The sequence below is a fragment of the Miniopterus natalensis genome, chromosome 2 (genome assembly GCF_054644295.1).
Source record: "Miniopterus natalensis isolate mMinNat1 chromosome 2, mMinNat1.hap1, whole genome shotgun sequence".
NCBI lineage: Eukaryota > Metazoa > Chordata > Mammalia > Chiroptera > Miniopteridae > Miniopterus > Miniopterus natalensis.
This window is the reverse complement of record NC_142082.1, coordinates 150,291,681-150,310,430: the sequence shown is the minus strand read 5'-3', so window position 1 is coordinate 150,310,430 and position 18,750 is coordinate 150,291,681. Positions and strand designations below refer to the sequence as shown.

General features: G+C 38.0%; 1 protein-coding gene across 1 annotated transcript in view; it reads right to left on the bottom strand.

The window, feature by feature from the left end:
• Nucleotides 1–18,750, bottom strand: part of LOC107528362 (sucrase-isomaltase, intestinal-like) — an 85,910-nt gene that overhangs the window by 60,155 nt on the left and 7,005 nt on the right. Inside the window, exons 3-7 of the mRNA XM_016201439.2 lie at nt 17,030–17,132; nt 16,676–16,824; nt 5,177–5,345; nt 4,780–4,876; nt 3,996–4,108 (exon numbers count right to left, since the gene is read on the bottom strand). Coding sequence (XP_016056925.2) covers nt 3,996–4,108; nt 4,780–4,876; nt 5,177–5,345; nt 16,676–16,824; nt 17,030–17,132 — 631 coding nt within the window. The remainder of the gene's footprint in view (nt 1–3,995; nt 4,109–4,779; nt 4,877–5,176; nt 5,346–16,675; nt 16,825–17,029; nt 17,133–18,750) is intronic.

The window sequence follows — 18,750 nt, the reverse complement described above, 5'->3', positions numbered from 1 at the left end:
GCTGATTTTATCTCCACCCCCCTGCAGTACTATTGTATTTCAATCCAACAAACGTTTACAGTAGTATTAGTGGTGCTGGTAAAAGGCAGCGTTTACTTGAGTCACTGGTTGAATCCTGTTCTGGCACAAGGGTGGGAAATAAAAACTCTTGTATTACAGAAACTTTTAATATGAAAAACCTCCACCTGTGAATACTGGGAACGGGTGAGCCTGGCAACAGCGTTTTCTCTGGGAATGCGTGTCGGGTGGACACCTTGCCCTGCTCCTTTCTTTGTCACTGATTGTCTGATGGCCGCCTGGCCTCGCTCCCAGCTTTAGACACTCAGCCAAAAGCAGGGCTGACAGCCAGAGAGGCACTGGGGCAGCAGAGGACCCAAGGCAGAGCCAGCTCTGAGAACCTGAGTGGGGCTTGGAGGTCTCAGCCTCTCTCTGCACTTGGCTCCATTCTGAAGGAATGCAGGCAAGCAGAAGGTTTATCACAGATTTAGAAAAGCAGGCTTCATAAACTTCCTGTTAAACCTGTCCAATTCTGCTACATGCTTGAAAGCCAAGGTCAGAAGCTGTATCTACTAGGATTTCTGAGAGTTTAAAGGACCCTCCAGTGAGACAGGAAGGTTAAGTGATTCATGTCCATGTCACAGAGCTAATTAGAGCACCCGAAAGGGGGATAGGAACCAGTTTTTCTGATGCTTGAACCCAGTGCTCCTGTCACCAACAAACTTCATTGTCTTAAAGTCCGGTTCCTATCCTTTTAGTCTAGGTATGAATGGAAATTAGTAGTAGTCTTTTTTTGGGAGGGAAGGATATTAGCAATATCTATCCAAATTTTAAATAGGCATATTCTTCACTCATTTATTTCACCTATAGGAATATATCCTACAAAAGCATACATGTTCCCAAAGACATTTGAACAAGGATATTTGTGGCTCTACTCTCTGTTATAAGGAAACATTAAAATGCCAGTCAGCACAGCTTTGAAAAAGAAGACAGATATAACCAAAGGCATGGTCCATGAAAGAAATAACTGGTAAGCTGGATTTCATTAACATTAAAAAACTTCTGCTTTGCAAAAGACAATGCCAAGAGAATTAGAAGACAAGCCACAGACTGGGAGAAAATATTAGCAAAACACACATATGATAAAGGACAGTTACCTAAAATATCCAAAGAACTCTAAAACTCATTAAGAAAATAAACAACCCTATTAAAAAATGGTCCAAAGACCTTAAGAGACACCTCACCAAAGAAGATATACAGATGACAAATAAGTCTCCGAAATATATTCTACATCATATGTCATCAGGGAAAAGCAAATTCAATCAACAATGAGATATCACTACACATCTATTGGAATGTCCAAAATGTGGAACACTGACAACTTCAAGTGCCAGTGAGGATAGGAGGAACAGAAACTGTCATTCATTGCTGGTTTGGAAGCCACTTTGGAAGATAGTTTGGCAATTTCTGAATAAACTAAATATACTCTTAACATATAATTCAGCAATAGTGCTTCTTGGTATTTACCCCAAAGAGTTAAAAATTTATGTCCACAAAAAAACTGCACAAGGGTATTTACAGCAGCTTAATTCATGATTTCAAAAATTTTGGAACAACCATTATGTCCTTCAATAGGTGAGTAGATAAGCTGTGGCGCAACCAGATAATAGAAAATTATCCAGTGCTAAAAGGAAATGTTATCAAGCCATGAGAGGGCATGGAGAAATCCTAAATGCACATTACTAAGTGAAAGAAGCCAATATGAAAAGGCTACATGCATACTGTATGAATCCAACTATATGACATTCTGAAAAAGAGAAAACTATGTAGACATGGCTGCTGATGGGGGAAAGGGGGTGAACAGGAAGAGAACAGGGGATTTTCAGGGCAGCGAAAATACTCTGTATAATATTATAATAATGGATATATATCAACATATATTTGTCCAAACTCACAGAATGTACACCAAGAGTGAATCCTAAGGTAAACTGTGGGCTTTGTTGATTATACTATGTCAATGTAGGTTCACCTTCGGTAACAAATGTACCATTCAAAGTGAGTGTTTATAATGGAGGAGGCTATGCATGTGGTATATAGGAAATCTCTGTAACTTCCTCTCAATTTTGTTATGAACCTAAAACTGCTCTAAAAACAATTATATTCCTCCCAGCTGGCGTGGCTCAGTGGTTGAGCACTGCCCTGTGAACCAGGAGGTTACAGTTTGAAATCCTGTCAGGGCACATGGCCGGGTTGTGGGCTTGATCCCCAGCAGGGGGCCTGCAGGAGGCGGCCGATCAGTGACTCTCTCATCATTGACGTTTCTCTCTCTCCTTCTCCCTTCCTCTCTCTGAAATCAATAAAAACATATTTTTAAAAAGTTATGTCCTAAAAAAACTATGTAGACTTTATATATACTCATATGGCAAGATATATAACACAAAGGTAAATTAAAAGATCATGTCACACAAAAAATATAGTTCTAGTATGATCCTATTAATACAGAAGTGGAAAATATAAATATATGTGTATAAATTCATAGTAAATGTTTAGAGAGATATTTGGAAAACTGTTAAACGTAGTTGTTACTGTTAAAGGCAGGATGATTTGGGGATATACTTCTGCATCATTTGACACTTTTACATGGAGAACAAATTTCCACAGTACATGTGTAATTAAAAATAAACTTATTTAGAAAAATATTCATTGACCTCATTTTAAACAACCCAGAATATTCACAAAGGCATGTTTATTTAGAAATGTAGATGTTCTTTTTAACTATGTAAGTGAATATTTTTTAAAATGTCACAGTATGCTAGAAACTTATAAGTCATTTGTGTTATGGCTAAAGAATAAAGAAAAACTAATTAAAGAATGATTAGTAAGTTAATTAATTGAAATTCCACATAGTCTCCTTTCCTCAAGATTAATTTTGTTGGGATTTTAGCATTGTAAAAATGTAAAACAATTATCAATAGTATAATTTCATGGGGTTTTGAATGTTTGTTAGAAAAAAGTAGATTTGTAAATTATACCCAAAATAATAAAAATAAAACTGATTCAAATATGCCTCTTAATTATGCCAGCCAAGGATAAACTCCATAATATCTGATTTCATAGAATTGGAGAGGGGACCTGGACTGGTTGGAAAGGCAGATCTAGAAGACACTAAGAACTGTGAAATCTCCTAATAGCAAAGGTCTCTTTTCTCTTCCCATGATTATCACAGCAAAGGCTTTGTCATTGCATTTGAATTGCCTACTTATCAGATTCAATGGCAGCCATAACAAAAGGCATTCTAGTAATTACTATTTAAACAGCTCTGCTAAGGCCCTCCCCTGGCCCCAAATAAGTCCACCCTACCTTTCCCATCCACCTAGTATAAAGCCTACAATTATTTTGTTAAACAGTTATTCAGAGTTATCAAATACCTATTTGAACTGTAGACATCCCTGTGGATTTTGGCATTTGACTAGTTCATCGTAGAGAGATCGCCTGAGAAATGACAGTTTGCCGGGGAATGAGCAAGAAATTAGCAGTGTCCCTTGGCTACATCTCTGTACCAAATGTCTGGTAGATAGAGGAGAGGGGGACAGAGGTGGAGTATGTCCACCTACATCTAGAAAGGAAAGATTTAGAAGAAGGGCAAAAAGAAAGGTAAGTATGGGTGATAAACCAAGGTCACTACCGCACAATTTCCCACGAGTTCTGCCCCATCGGGTTTTCCTCCATACTGACTCAACACCCAATTCTTTTGGGCCCCAGGGAACCAAGTGGCTGGGAGATGAATCCTTTGGGAGGCGAGTCAAGTGGCACAGGGTCTGATGGATCAGAAGTAATGGAGCCGAGACGAAATTGCAACCAAGTCAGAAGCCTTTGCCTAACCATAGAAACAATTAGCCCGGAGATTAGAAAGTTAAAGGACTGGTTGCTAATTGCTCCCCCTTCCCTCAGAGCCAGGACAATGAAAACTTGAACTTGAATCGCTGTGCTGTGCTCACCTCTGTGTACTGCTGGATAACATTTTCAGGAGCGGGGCCAAGAAACATGTAGAAATCAAGGATTCCTCCAATGGTCCTGAATGTTAAAGAAGGAAATGGGCTCAGAGTGACATCTGGAGAGAACAAAGCAAAACAGAAAATAAGCCCAAATAATATAAGTGGCAGAGTTCACTATTTTAACATTGCTACCATTTTGGCTGGTTATTATTAGGCACTATTTATAGTTCTGATAGCATCTGAGTGTCTGCCAGGATTTTCCAATTCTGTGTGCTCAGTTTTCTTTTCTGAAGAGTTCATCAAGTCAGTTATATACTGCACTGAATTTACACACACACACACACACACACACATGCACAAATGACAGTGTGTTTAAACTTGAGACACACAATTAAGAACAGCTGCAAAGGCAATACATTTCAAATATTTCTAGACTAATTTACTGCAGAAAGGAGGCCTTGGCAATGTTTACATTGCTGAGATTACATGGCAGATCCAGCAACACTGTATTACCATGAAATTTCTAACGTTGCTTTTTCAAGGGCTTCTGATTTCTTAAATGGTATATCTTTAGTACTGCATTTAAATAGTATTTTGTAATCTATTAGGATGACTGTATATGTTTCTTTAAAAACCTTTCCATTTTGAAACAAAATCTTACATTGTAGACAATCTCTCACTCTATTTTGTTGTAATTAATAAGCATTTTTTAAAACAAGGAAAGACAAAAAATAGCACTTAAGTTGTGCATTTGCTTCTTTATGATTTAACCGGACAATCACATTACCTTGGGCATTGGAATTCAAGAGGAGGACACCATGAGCATTAAAATCTTTCTCAATGCACATATAAAAAGGATGCACTCCATAGAGATTGCTAAATGCCTGCAGTGAAAAAAGAAATACTGTGTTTTTCATGATTTATTATAATTCTATTATCCTATCTCTAAGAGATCCAATAGCAATTAGTGACATGCCCAAAAAGTATAATATATGTTATGAGAGTAAAAGGCAAACTGGTAAAAAACCTGAGTGGGTATGAAATTTCAAACTTGCCTTTATAACCAATTAAGTATAAACCAAAATGAATTCTGCCCCATCTAGAAAATCATTCTTATTATCCATGCCCTCTTTCTCTTTCAATAAACAGATTTCTAGTAGTAAGAATCTATGTTCACACATTACCACTGGTGACTGATCTCTGGAAAACATTCCATATCTAACATAATTCATGTCATGCTTAAAGGACGGGTGTTCGTGTTCACCAAATCCGTAGATTGAAGTGGATGGGACAGAGGTCATCATGCGTATGTACTGGTTAGAAAATATCAGGCCTCCAAGACTTGTTTCCCACCTGTGCCAGAGAGAGAAGCAGAAAGACGGTGACTGGGAGGCTTTTTTATAAAAACTTTCATAAAAACTCTTCTCCATTAAATTCCTGTCAAAAAAAATCCTGGCAAGTTAGCATAGGGGGGATGAGATAATCTAAAGATGGGATGTGGGGAATCTGAGGGAATGGTAATTCATGCTTATTGAGTATTTGCTAAATGTTGGGTATAATATATACAGTATTTCATTTAATGCTTACAATATCCCTGTGGGAAGGCACTACTATTCCATTTTATAAATGAAGGGAATGCAGACTGGCGCAGCCACTGTGGAAAGCAGCATGAAGATACCTCAAAAACTTAAAAATGGAGCTGCCTTGTCACCCAGCAATCCAACTTCTGGGAATTTATCTGAAGAAACCCGAAACACCAGTTCAAAAGAATATATACACCCCTATGTTCATTGGAGCATTACAGACAATAGCCAAGATCTGGAAGCAGCCCGGGTGCCCATCAGTAGGTGAGTGCATAAAAAAGCTGTGGGACATTCACGCACATGGAATACTATGCAGCCATGAAAAGGAAGAAAATGTTACCTTTGACAACAGCATGGATGGGCCTGGAGAATGTTATGCTAAGCAAAATAAGCCAGTCAGAGAAAGACAAGCACCATATGATCTCACTCATATGTGGAATCTAATGAACAAACTGAACTGACAAGAAAAATAGAGACAAACCCATAGAGAGCAGCCTGACAGCTCTGGGGGGAGGGCTGAGGGGGAGAAATTGAGCTAAAAAGAAGAAAAAAAGAAAAGTCATGGACACAGATAACAGTGTAGTGATTGTGGGGGAAGGGCTGTGGGTGGAGGTGGAGGAGGGTATGGGGAGATAAACGGTGATGGAAAATAAATAAAATTAAAATATATATTAAAAATAATAAAAAATAATTTTTAATAAGAAAGAACCTGAAACTCAGAAAGAATAAAGTTCTATAACTTGCCTCAAATTACCCAAATAATAGTGCCAGGATTCAGTCAATGTCGCTGCTCAAATTTTTGTGCAGCATTTAACCTGTTGAGATGGAAGTAGGGCTTTCTTGAAATAAAAATAGTCTGTGTTCAGCTAAATCTGGGGAAATGTTGGGTTTCCCAAACAGCTAGATTTTTTTCTGTAAGACTTTTCAGAGTTTTTAATAAGGAGCAACGCAGACTGACTCTCCGAGAGCTGACCGTCGCACAGACATGTTCCAAAGGTGAAAGCTGAAGGGGATCTTTTGCCCTGGAGCACCTGTCGCATTGTGAAAGGCAGGGCAAGGGGGAGGAGAGGGGTGGAGGCGGGCACAGCGCAGCAGCCCAGGCGGGAGGCCCCACGCTGCTCCCGCACCCGCAGCCTCACCACAGCCTCTAGTGGCCCCGTTCCCAGGCCTGTTCCCCAGGGTTCCCTGCAGGAGGACAGGTCCCAACTATGTTTGTTGGAACTTGTGGCTTTTACAGGGTTTCTCTCCCCACCTCCTCCCTCCCCCTCTCATGCAGGGGTGATTTCCTGAGTGCCCAGTGCTGGGCACTGGAGAAATACTCAGGGAATCCGAGTGGGAAGTAACTAGGGAGTTGCCACACAATGGGGTGCGTGAAGATGAACGAGCACACGCTGATACAGGCGCCGGCCGGGGCACACGTGCCAGCCTGAGAAGGTGCAGGTGAAGGTGCAGGTGCAGGTGCAGGTGAAGGTGCAGGTGCAGGTGAAGGTGCAGGTGCAGGTGCAGGTGCAGGTGAAGGTGAAGGTGAAGGTGCAGGTGAAGGTGCAGGTGAAGGTGCAGGTGCAGGTGAAGGTGAAGGTGCAGGTGCAGGTGCAGGTGAAGGTGAAGGTGAAGGTGAAGGTGAAGGTGAAGGTGAAGGTGAAGGTGAAGGTGAAGGTGAAGGTGCAGGGGGAGTGCTGCCAGCAGGTAAGGTTCTGTGTATGAAGAGTAGCAGCGGGTATCGACTCTGGACTCTGTTTCCCACAGGAAAAAAAGCTTTTACTCTCTTTTTTCTTGAAAAAAGCTTTTACTATCTTTTCTCTTGTGTTCTTGGTTGAATACAGGCTTTTCAGACCCTAATAAACAAGAAAACACATTTAATTTTTTAGGTCATCAGAAGCCTCAGAACAAGATTTCTCTTATTTTTTCTCTTAAAAGTATCAATGCTTCAAAGTATAATTTCTGAAAAATTCATTATGAAAAGACATGAAATAAAGACCCAAATGCTACCATAGTGCTTTCTGAGTAACTAATCATATCAATAGGAATCATTTGTCTCAAAGATTGTTTTAAAATATTAATGATAGAGGATAATGTGCTCTTATTTTGACTATTAAGCTTCTGCCTCAAAGAGTGTATGAAAATATTAATAGTACTTAAAAAATTACCTAGAGTTTGAACTCCAAAGAAATGATTCAGAAAGGGTATACAAAAGGATTATACTCAAAATATTAAAAATAAGCTCAGCACATGGTGACCAGTCAGAACCCCTGTGGACCACAGGCTGAAGCAGGGACCTGAAGACCCCAGAGATGACAGGTACTAGCCATTTGCAAGAATTTCGGGAGGCCTATGGGGTCCTGGTGGAGGGGCTAAGGAGGGCAAGAGAACAGCAGGAGGGACACAGGACAAGCTCACAGTATAACTGTTAAATATCTTGGAAGCATTTTAACATTTTCAAAGTAGCTATAAACATAATGGAGCCTATCTCTAAGAAACAGTAACCATTCCTTAGAGGCAAGGAAATATTTTCTAGCTCAATCTGCCATAAACCTTAAAGGTAACTTTACCTCTCAGAAAATGTCATTTAAGAAAAATCCTTTGGCTTTTACTTTTCTATGTAAAGAATGGTATCACTCAAGCTTTAATCATATGCTATCAGTGATTCTTCAAAAACCAGCCTGCACTACTTTTTATAGAAGCACCTGGATTTGTTGGACTTATCTAAGGTGTCATTTATTTATATAAGGCAAGCAGAACTAAGGGCAACCCGCTACAGGTCTCTTAGTTCCAACCACAAACCTGAGATGCAACCTCCTATATATATTCTATTAAATACATACTTATACCCTTTTCCTTAGGGGAAAAAAAAAAGAACCTGATCATTAATGATGAAATTTACATGTCAGTTGTTTTGAAAGAGATAGGTTGTCAGAAGTTTGTGGCATATTGTGAGTTGCTATCGCCAGCTCTCTAGGGCTGGAATAAATAACTGATTTGAGGCATAAGCCATGTCAATCCTCTCTTCTGCTTCTCATAACTCTCAATGTTCTCAAAGGGTTAGCACCATCAAAGGATATGAAGTCACTTAAGATTTGCATAAGCCATATTAAGAAATATTATTTTATATTCCTCATTCCCCTTCATGAACACTGATTATACATATAATTATATTTAATATGTATTTATACTTATGAGGCAAACAGAAGAAAAAAAACTTCCTAAATAAAGAAGTGAATTTCATTGTTTACTTAGAAATTACCTACATTATACATTAAAAATTAAGATTACTAGACCTGAATAAGTAAAAAAAAAATACAGTATTATGTCAATAATGTTGATTGAGTTTTAAAATGATATTCAAATACATTGCTTAAATGAAACTAAAATAATTTTAGTGCAATGAAAATAATATCAGATGAAAAATAAAATAAAATAATACCATATTACTTTTACCTTAAATATCTTATGAATGAAAGAAAACTGAGTAGATCAGATAAAAATTAAAGTTCACTAAAAGTGAAATAGAACTGCCTCAGAATTATATTTGTTTTTCCCAAAGAGATAGCTCTCTATAATGTATTTATCATAAGAAATTCCTTGTGTTTATTAATTCTTGATATGTAATCTAGCTTTTCAAATAACCAGAGCAGCACATGCTGTGGCTTATGCAAAGAAATATTATCTTTTTAGAATGTTGGGGGAAATAGAGTTGGTCTAGGCAGGGTATATCTTTTAGATAGAGGATGGGATTCTAATCACATGTATTAAAATTAAATTACTGAGTCCATTCCAGAATGCCCACAATCACATTATTCATAATACTTAATGTGCAGAGCTTTAATGTTAACATATTCCCATTTATTACACATTGATATTGGTGTGTTCAAACCTAGTTATTATAACAGCTATTGATTGGTATGAGATAAACTTTTAGAAGCCATCTTTGCTAATTCAAAGTAGAAGGATCTCCCTAGAACTTCAAAAGAATTACCAGTAGCACTGCAACATCCTCACCTCACCCCCAAAACTATCTCTTTAATACATTTAAAGGAATAATTTTTTAAAACTCAGGATTGATGCTATAAAATAGGAATAAACCTTTGTCACTAACAAACCATTAAAACCACTGTGTAGCTCTTAAAAATAAATATGTCCTCATGTAGTAGTTATCAAATAAACATCTGACAGAGGAGTGAATGGAGGAAGAAGGACTTCTTGAATACCATGCCCTGGAGGGATGATTAAAATAGAATGCTTCCACCAGAGTTAGATCAGTTCATACAGTGACTGCAAGGCCAGTAACATTGAAGAAAACATGGTAACAGGGCATGTTTACTTCTACTTCCTTAATTCTCTATTGATGAGGTTTAGGACACACAGACCCAAAATATTGCAGCTGGGCATACTGCACATCTTAAGCTGAAAGAATCTGAAAAAGTGGCAGGACCAGGAAAGTCACTCTAACCTCCCTCCACCTCACTGGTCTTCCCTGCAATGGGTCATAAATCCTCCATGTGAAAGACACCCTCAAGTACCAAGAGGAAGGAAGATATTCCTATTGACAAGACAGGGAATTGGGGGCCAGGAAATCTATATAAACAAATCTCATTAAGCTGGCCCTTCTCTTCCCACATTCTTCAACATTTACTACCTCTAGTCCCAATCCCCCTGTCTTGTCAATTCTTCATAAAGTTATTGTCTCTTTGTCTAAAATATATAAAAGCTTCCTGCTCTGGTCACTTCTTTGGGTCTTCCTTCTCTTGTGAAAGATTCCATATACATGTACAAATTCAAATAATTTGTGTGCTTTTCTCCTGTTAATCTATCTTTGTCAGTTTAATTTTCAGACCCAGCCAGGGACCCTAAACAGGTCGAGAAAAATTTTTCTCCCCTGCACCATCATGCAAGCCAAGCACTGACACAAATTATAAAACCATGTCATAATTCCTCCTTGTACTTCCCATCATAACAGTCTTTTTAAACCAGAAGCTATCCAGTCTGTTTATCCCTTTGTGTCCTTCTTTGTGCCTTTCTTCCCTTAAACAAAAAAGGCTGCACTGCAACCAACTCCTCCCTGAAGTGTTAGTTCATTTTTCGGTCAGAATTTAAATCTCCTTCCCCACTCCTCATACCTTCATTCTGCATTTCTTTCATTCTCTTCAGCTGTTCTAATTAGCCCTCCTGACAGCAGGTAGTGCATTCTTTATTATTCCTTATCCCAATAACAAACACCATGAATGTTGAGAAAATATTATTTTCTCTATGTACTTGAAGAAAACAAAAGGTGCGGCAAAACGTACTGAGTATTTATTATGGGAAAGGTCTTATAAAGAGTGATAAGAAGCTCAATCCTTCACTGTCCCTTGGGTGCATGCTAACTCTCAGATCCCTGCAGAAAGCCCTCCCTATAAAGCTGCCTAATGGGAGTGGGGTAAAGAAGGAAATAGAAAAGGAAGTATTTACCACACACATGAATTGCAGCTCACACAGGAGCATTGGCGGCCTCAGGGCAACTGTTCTCTGAAGGCTCCCATTCAGTTGGGGAGGGTATCAAAGCAACGTTCATACCCATGGCCTCAACAACCAGACCTCAGGCAGCTGGGACATCTTCCTAAAAGGTGGAATGACAGGCCAAACAGGCTAGACCCTGATTGCCCTTTTTAGACCTCAGTCTAAGCAATCTCAAAAGAATTTGGTTTTAAACCTTGAGCAGCCACAGAGCTGGCTGTTCTGTGCCCATGTCTTCCGACTCGACCTCCTTGGCTGCTATGATAAATGAACTGCCTGTGCTCTTCAGATTAACTCCTCCAGCGATTCACTGGACTCTGGCTTTTCTCTCTACTTTTTCTTACATTGCCCTTCATATCAAAACATAAACACATTGTGATTTTTCATATCTTAAGTGTAAAAAATCTTACATTCTCTCTCCTGACCTCATTTCATTCCATTTCCTCTCTTCCTTGAAATTAAAATTTCCAAAACAGCCACTTACCCTCACTCTTGCCAATTTCTCTCTCCACTCTCACTTGAGAAACTTCTCTCAGGCCTTAACCTCCACAAAACTCTACTGGAGCTGCTCCTGTCACTGTGAGCAAGGAGCTCCAGAGATCTGTGCACAGCACTGTGCCTATAAGTCAATGCTAATGTAGTGTATGTTTAAAAATTTGTTAAGAGGGTAGGTCTCATGTTAAGTGTTCTTACCACAATAAAAATAATTTTTTAAGATGAACAATAAACTATGTTGGTATAACCCATGTCCAATTCTCAGTCTTCATCTGATTTAATCTATCAGCAGCATTGGATGGAATTGCTCACACCCTCCTTCCTGAAACACTTTTTGCATTCTCTCCAGCTTAGGTGAAGAAGCTCCCTATTTCTCTAATTTAAGTCTGTGTCTTGCTATTTCTCAGTACATCTAAAATGTACTTACAGGATAGTGGACAAGGGTTCACTAATATTTACTTAATGAACATTTGCTGCTGCTTGAATATATGAAAATGATAAAAATGAACCAGACATTGATTCTACCATAAAGGAAATGAAAATCCAGAGGGAGATAAGATAGTGGGGTAAAATGAATATGCTGTGAAATATAGCATAGGATTTTAAAGAAAAGAACAGATTTGGTTCTACTGAAGTTAAAAAGAGAGAGAGGTCACCTCCATGTATGGAAGTACAATCAGGCAACTTTATGAAGAAAGTAGATTACACTTGGGAAGAATTTTGATAAGCAGAGGCAGGAGAGAAAGGCATTCGAGAAAGAAGAAATAGTCTGAATAAATGTGGAAAGGAAGAAAAGTTTAGGGAAGGTCCCAGAAATAGCAAGGGAGTAGTCCAGTTTGGCTTGAAGTCAGATACATGAAAGGGGACACTGGGAAATTTGGGTAGGGTGTGGAAGTGTGAAGTTTTGAACATTGTAAGGTTGAAGGATTAGCCAAACAATAAAATTCCTGCTGTCTAAAAGGGGGCTGAAAATATGGAATTGGAACATATCAAAGCTTGAAATAAAGATTCAGAGGTCTGAAGAAGAGAAGTGGCCAGAAAAGTCATGGCATTATAAAGGGAGAGGGTGCAGACAAAAGAGATAAAGAGAAGAGATAAAAATATTGAGGATTATGTTTGTATGTAGCTTTCTCAATACATACAAGTTTGAAACTTTCAGTATATTCAAGTTCACAATTAATCACTAAGTCGGGCAATATTCATTGAGCACCAATTAATCTATGTGTTGGGGGTGCTGGAATGAAATAAATAGATGGAGTTCCTGATCTCAAGGATTATTTGTTCTAATGAAAGATAATAAACACATCGAACAACCACATTCATATAAAAACGTGAAGTATGAATAAGAAGATAAAATATGTACCTGAGACAAAGGGTGAAGGAGAGTCGTAGTCTGCTTTTTAACTATATAATAAAATAACAACTACCATTTATAGAGAACACAGCTTTGTTTACATTATTTCATTCAAGACTTAGTAAAACCTACCTTAACAAAAAAAAGAAGCTAAGTTTAGAGAATTTAAGTTACTTTCCTGAATTCACACAGCAACCCAAGTGGCAAAGCAGAGATTTGGCCCCAGGTTCATCTGACCCAAAAACTACAGTGAATGTGTTCTTTTTGAATGTTTGTTTTCTCCCTGATAAGGTTATATTACCATTTCCAGGTTCTATGAGGCATGTGCTTTGAGCTGGTTTTCATTCCTGAACATGAGCTTGTTACCCACTACATTCTCTTTTACTCACTCCCTGTGACCAAGGACATACATCTTAGAGCCAGCTTTCAACGTTATTGTATCAGTTTTCCGTTGCTATGTATCATATCACCCCAAAACTTTGTGAATTAGAATATCAACACCTTATTCATCACACTTGCTGGGGCAGTTCTGCTGGTTTTGTCTGGGATTACTCATGTAGTTGCAGGCACTTGGGGGCTTGGCTGGGGCTGATTAATCTGGGATCTCAGCTAAAATGGCTGGAATAGGCAGAATAACTGGGCTTCTCTTTCTACATGGCCTTTCATCGCAGGCTCTGCACATGGTGCAGAAGTGTTCCAAGGATACAAGGGTGAAATCCGTAAAATCTCTTAAGGCTGGGGATCAGATATCATACAACAGCTTTTCTGCTGCATTCTTTTAGTTCTAGCAAGTTACAGGGCCAGCCCAGAGTCCAGGGATGATGAATTAGACTCTACCACTTGATGGGAAAAGTTGAAAAGGATTTATCGATATCTTAATCCATTATAGATTACCTCTGACAGCAATTATTTACATTCCACTCACATGCAAATATTGTTGTCCCTCCCCAAATCCTCAAAATGGTTCAACCCATAACATCATCCATAATCTCATGATCATAATGAGATTCCTCAGGTGTAGTTCCTCAGGGGAAGCCATGTTTTCCAAAAACAAAATATCTGCCCCACCCTCCCCACACACACCCAGCATACAATGATGGAACAAAGATCGGAGAATTGCAATAATCATTCTTAATCAAAAAAGAAAAGATTAGGAGGCACATAGCAATCTGTAGTCCACAACAATTCTGAAATCCATCCAGGCACCTGTCATCAGAGGCCCCTACTCTGGGGGTAGGAAATGTTAGTTGATTAGGGTCCAGTTTTAGTCCTTAAGAATTGGTTCCTAATCCATTGTTCTGTGACTCTTAGGTCCCCCTCAGGACTTCTGGTTTCATGCTTTGAGAGGTCCTTCCTTTGTCATAAAAAATGCCAATGTTTATAGCTGAGTAGCTGTCTAATCCTACTTATTGGCCATAGAAAGTAGAGTGTCAGAAATATCTTTTCATATTGAGCAGTCTCTGACCCTTCTAGCTCAAGCTGATATAATGCCCTTAAAACCTTTGTAGGTTTTCTATAAATATGATTTATACCCCAAAGTCATATTTATAAGTCTTTTTGAGAAAAAGCCCTTTTTATTGTGGGCAAAGCACTGCGAGAAAATGCCTTTAAGATTGTGAGAGGCCCTTTTATGTAGTTGAGAGGGTCTGTCAGGCACAATAAAAAAGCTTTCCATGTTCTTAAAAATGGCTTTATAGTCACACACTTGTCAATCTTTACCTAAGACCATTTCTTTCTTTGGAAATATTTTGCTGACTGGAGGGACTGAGGATGAGAAAGAGTTTTATATTCCAACCAGCAAATCCAGAGCGCCTTATGTTTTTTCCAAATTCTGCTTAAAACCTGTATTGTTTTCTTATTTGGTTTATTTCTCTCTTGCTATAACATTATACATAGTTAAAAGAGGTCAATTAATATTTTCAAAATTATGCCCAGATATCTCCTTTGTCAGATACACAAGTTCATTAGTTACATTTTCTAGCTTCCAAATTATTGTAGGCAAAAGTACAAAACATAGATATCTATCCTTTCAGCTTCCATTAACAGTTTTTTCACCATCCTACCACCCTCTTCACCATTTTCCAGCATCTGCTTGTTATTGGGTCCCAAAGCCAATGTGAATTATTTATGGGTTGGTTTGTGTGGTTTTTTTACCAATGATAGCCCATTTCTAGGGAGTGCCACTGTAACAATTTTATTTTCTCTTAGTTATCAATTTCAACATACCAAACCACCCCTAAAATTTAGTGTAAACATTTAGTAGGCAATGTTTTTTTAAAAGTCTATTTTATTTAATGTGTTTATCAACTTCAGCATCCTATGGAAGTGGTAAGTATAATGAAAACAAGATTGTTTAAACTGCTTCCGCGTTTTCCTTCCTCTCACGGCCAATAGTCAAGTTTATTTAAAAAACAACGAAGAAGTACTGTAGCCTAGAGGCCACTGGGAAGGGAGGGAATTCAGAGAATAAAAGAATATGGCTCTGGAGAGAGATTAAAGTTATCCTGGAAATGTATAGAGTCTAACTATAAACTCTTCTACCTGTCTCCCTGGCTTCAGGCTTAAAGTGTGAGGTTTCAGGGGTGTGCATGTAACCTTCATAAAGTGACATTTTATTTCGTGTGTTTGGTGTGGTTTTTTGTGTTGTGTTTTGGTTTTTTCCCCCTGGTCTTTTCTTTAATATAAACATAATTTGGGATTGGTGCTCTTTGTGGTCAGAAAGGAACCAGATGTCAGCTTAGCTGTGGTTGGATAACATAAGAGGGTCTCACTCATAAAGCTGGAGACTCACCTACAATGGCTGGAATAAGTGAAATGGCTGGGCCTCTCTTTCGGTGTAGACTTTTATCACATGATGCTAAAAATGGCCCAAGAGGGTGAGGGAGGAACTTGTAAGGCCTCTTGAGGCCAGACCTTGGAAGTCACATGTCATTTCTTTTGCATTCTATTGATCAAAGCATAAAACAGGACCTGCCCAGAATCAAGAGGTGAGGAAATAGACTCCTCCATCTCTTGAGCAGGAGAAGCTGTAAAACATTTGTGGCAACTTAAAATCCACCACAGTGAGGAACTCAGTGTGGCCTCATAGAATAAAGATGGCTGAGTGGGTTGCGTAAACACTGAAAGCTGTAGCACTGTTAGAACCAAAAGCTGATGACCTGAGTTACTGAACAAAGGATAGCTTTACTTCCTGTGTAGGCATAACCACATTGTAATTCAGGTTGATTCAAGGCCAATATATATTGAAAGGATTTGAATGGTCAGGATGACAGATATACCTGGAAATCCAAAGCAAAAATTGGCACTATATTCTTTTGCACAACAATGACAAGACCCAAATTAATAAAAATTATCAATATTACTTTAAATTATTAGACACGTGTTTTTGACTATCATAATGCTCAAAAATAACATCAATGATTAATAGTGAAAACAGTAAATATAATAACAGCTGATATTAACAGAATAAGTATAATGTACCAGTCCAACTAAATTCAATTCTGAAAGGGAGCACAGAATTTTAATATTATAAATAGCTTATAATTCAATTCCTCATAATTTAATTCTCCAGAACGCACAATTTAACAGGAGGCTAAATGAATATTTTTTCTACCCTCCCCTATGCTACCCTAAAGCATAGTTCTAAGTTAAACTTTATATTTCTAATATTCTAAGCTTGCTAATCCCATATCCTCCATAACTTTTCCATGCATTGTTTCTGAGGACAAAACTAAGAACATATTAACGTAAATAGTACTTACAATACTGTTCTAGTCTCCTTTCTTATTACTCTGAATTGAAGGGCTGTATCATTTACAAATTCAACATCATAGTTGGGTTCAAAAGACACATCTGAGGATGATTCAATGTTGAGTGGAACTTCAAATCGTTTGTTATTAGGATCATAAACCTAAAACAGGTTAGATAGAATAAAGAGTGTATTAGATTTTAAATGATCTAATTGCAATGCTACCAATAAGTGAAACAGCAAATTGTAGCTACCTCCAAAACAAGATATTATGTAAGGTATTTAATCAAATAACGTTATGACATTTAAAACTTTCCATTAATATACTTTGTATTCATGAAAAATACAGACCATCAGTTATACTTACCTTAAATCGGAGCCGATCCTTAGTCTGAAATTCTATATCCATTACAATTGGGGAGATATCATTTCCAAACAGGGATATAGTACCGCGTTTGTTTAATGTTAACCTGTAAGATAAACCAATTTTATTAACCCAAATGAAGCATATTTATTTTCACACATGAGTGGAATTCCTCAGGTTAAAAAAAAAGTTGATACATAGGGAGATAAACAACTTACACTTTCAAGGAAAAGAAAATTCAGATAAGAAATGTTTTACTAAGAACAGAAACACCGAGAAGTAGATATGAAACACTGGAATGGTAATAAGAAAAATCAACTAATTTTCTTCCTAATACATCTCTAAGAATAGGAAAAACTGCAACAACAATATGAAAAACCTGACTTAGTTGATATTGATACAAACTGCCCTGTAGTAGAGTAAAATCTCTTGTCATGCTCAATCAGGCTGGCTGTGAATGACTTCTAAAAACCAGGCTTAGAAGTAATCAACGGGCGGTCATGTACCCAAAGCTCTGGGCACAGCCCCTCCCCTCCCAGTTCTGTCCTCGCTCCTCACCCTGCACAAACGTGCGTGAAACTAATGCACATGTCCAGCCACTAGACTCTCCAAGTCAGTGCCATCACCACTGTCAGCCACTTCAGCGAAGCCTCTAATGTTAGATTCAAGGGGAGAGGCCCATTTCCTCAGGTACAGTCTTTTTTTTTTTCTTTTTTTTGCATAACATTTTATTTTATTTTGTCTTTTTTTAAAACTTATCTTTATTGTTGAAAATATTACAGAATTCATATGCATATATGCATAATCCTCAGGTACATTCTTGGTTAGGTCCACCACTATTTTTGGTCTAGCACAGGAAAGCACCACTTACTGACATTGGTTTGCTGTGAAGCTTTCTTTCCTGATTTACAAAGAATCCATTAATATTTGAGATGTTGTATAAATTCAGCAAGCAAAATGATGTGATGGTCAAATTCAGACATAATGAGATCTCCCAACCCAGAGTTAAGTGCAAGGCAAGGCACACATCACAAATAAGCCAGAGGCAGCCCAGACAGCAAAGGCACTGACATTTGGAGCCTTCGAGAACTACTCAGTGTTTCTGCTTCTCTTACAATTCCCCTTTCTGTATAATCTTTGTTCCCAGTCAGAATTTAATATAGTTATAATTTAATTTATCTGATATTTACATGTTTTATTTAATTTTATGGTTCACTGCTCTTACTCATCCTGAGCTCCTTTTATTTTAATTTCAGATTCTAATCAGTTTTCAAAAAATTTCCCATAACGGTCACTGCTAAAATCTGCAAAACCTCAAACCAAGGGCAAATTTGTAATAAGAGAAAATAGCATATAATGTAAGTTAGTTGAATCGAGTTCTATTTTTGAGCCATAAAATAGGCTGGTGTCTTCAATGCAGAGCATTTTCAAGGTCCAGAAGCAATAAAAACAAAATGTAATATTTCTTTCTCTTATTTCAATTTGGAATTCATTATATTTCCAAGACTACCCTGTCCCAACCTGACATAAATCAGTTCCTCTCAGCCCAGACCTCACCCTTCTGCTTCCAGCTAGTGTCTTAACAGTCATTTCTTGTCTTTAAAAAGAATGGTCCTCCAAATCCCTACTCCTAACCATCTTCATTAAGTTTTATATCACTGCCTGGTAGAAAACATAAATAGAAAACACATTTTGACACAGTTTTCAAACCCTTGTCTTGCAAT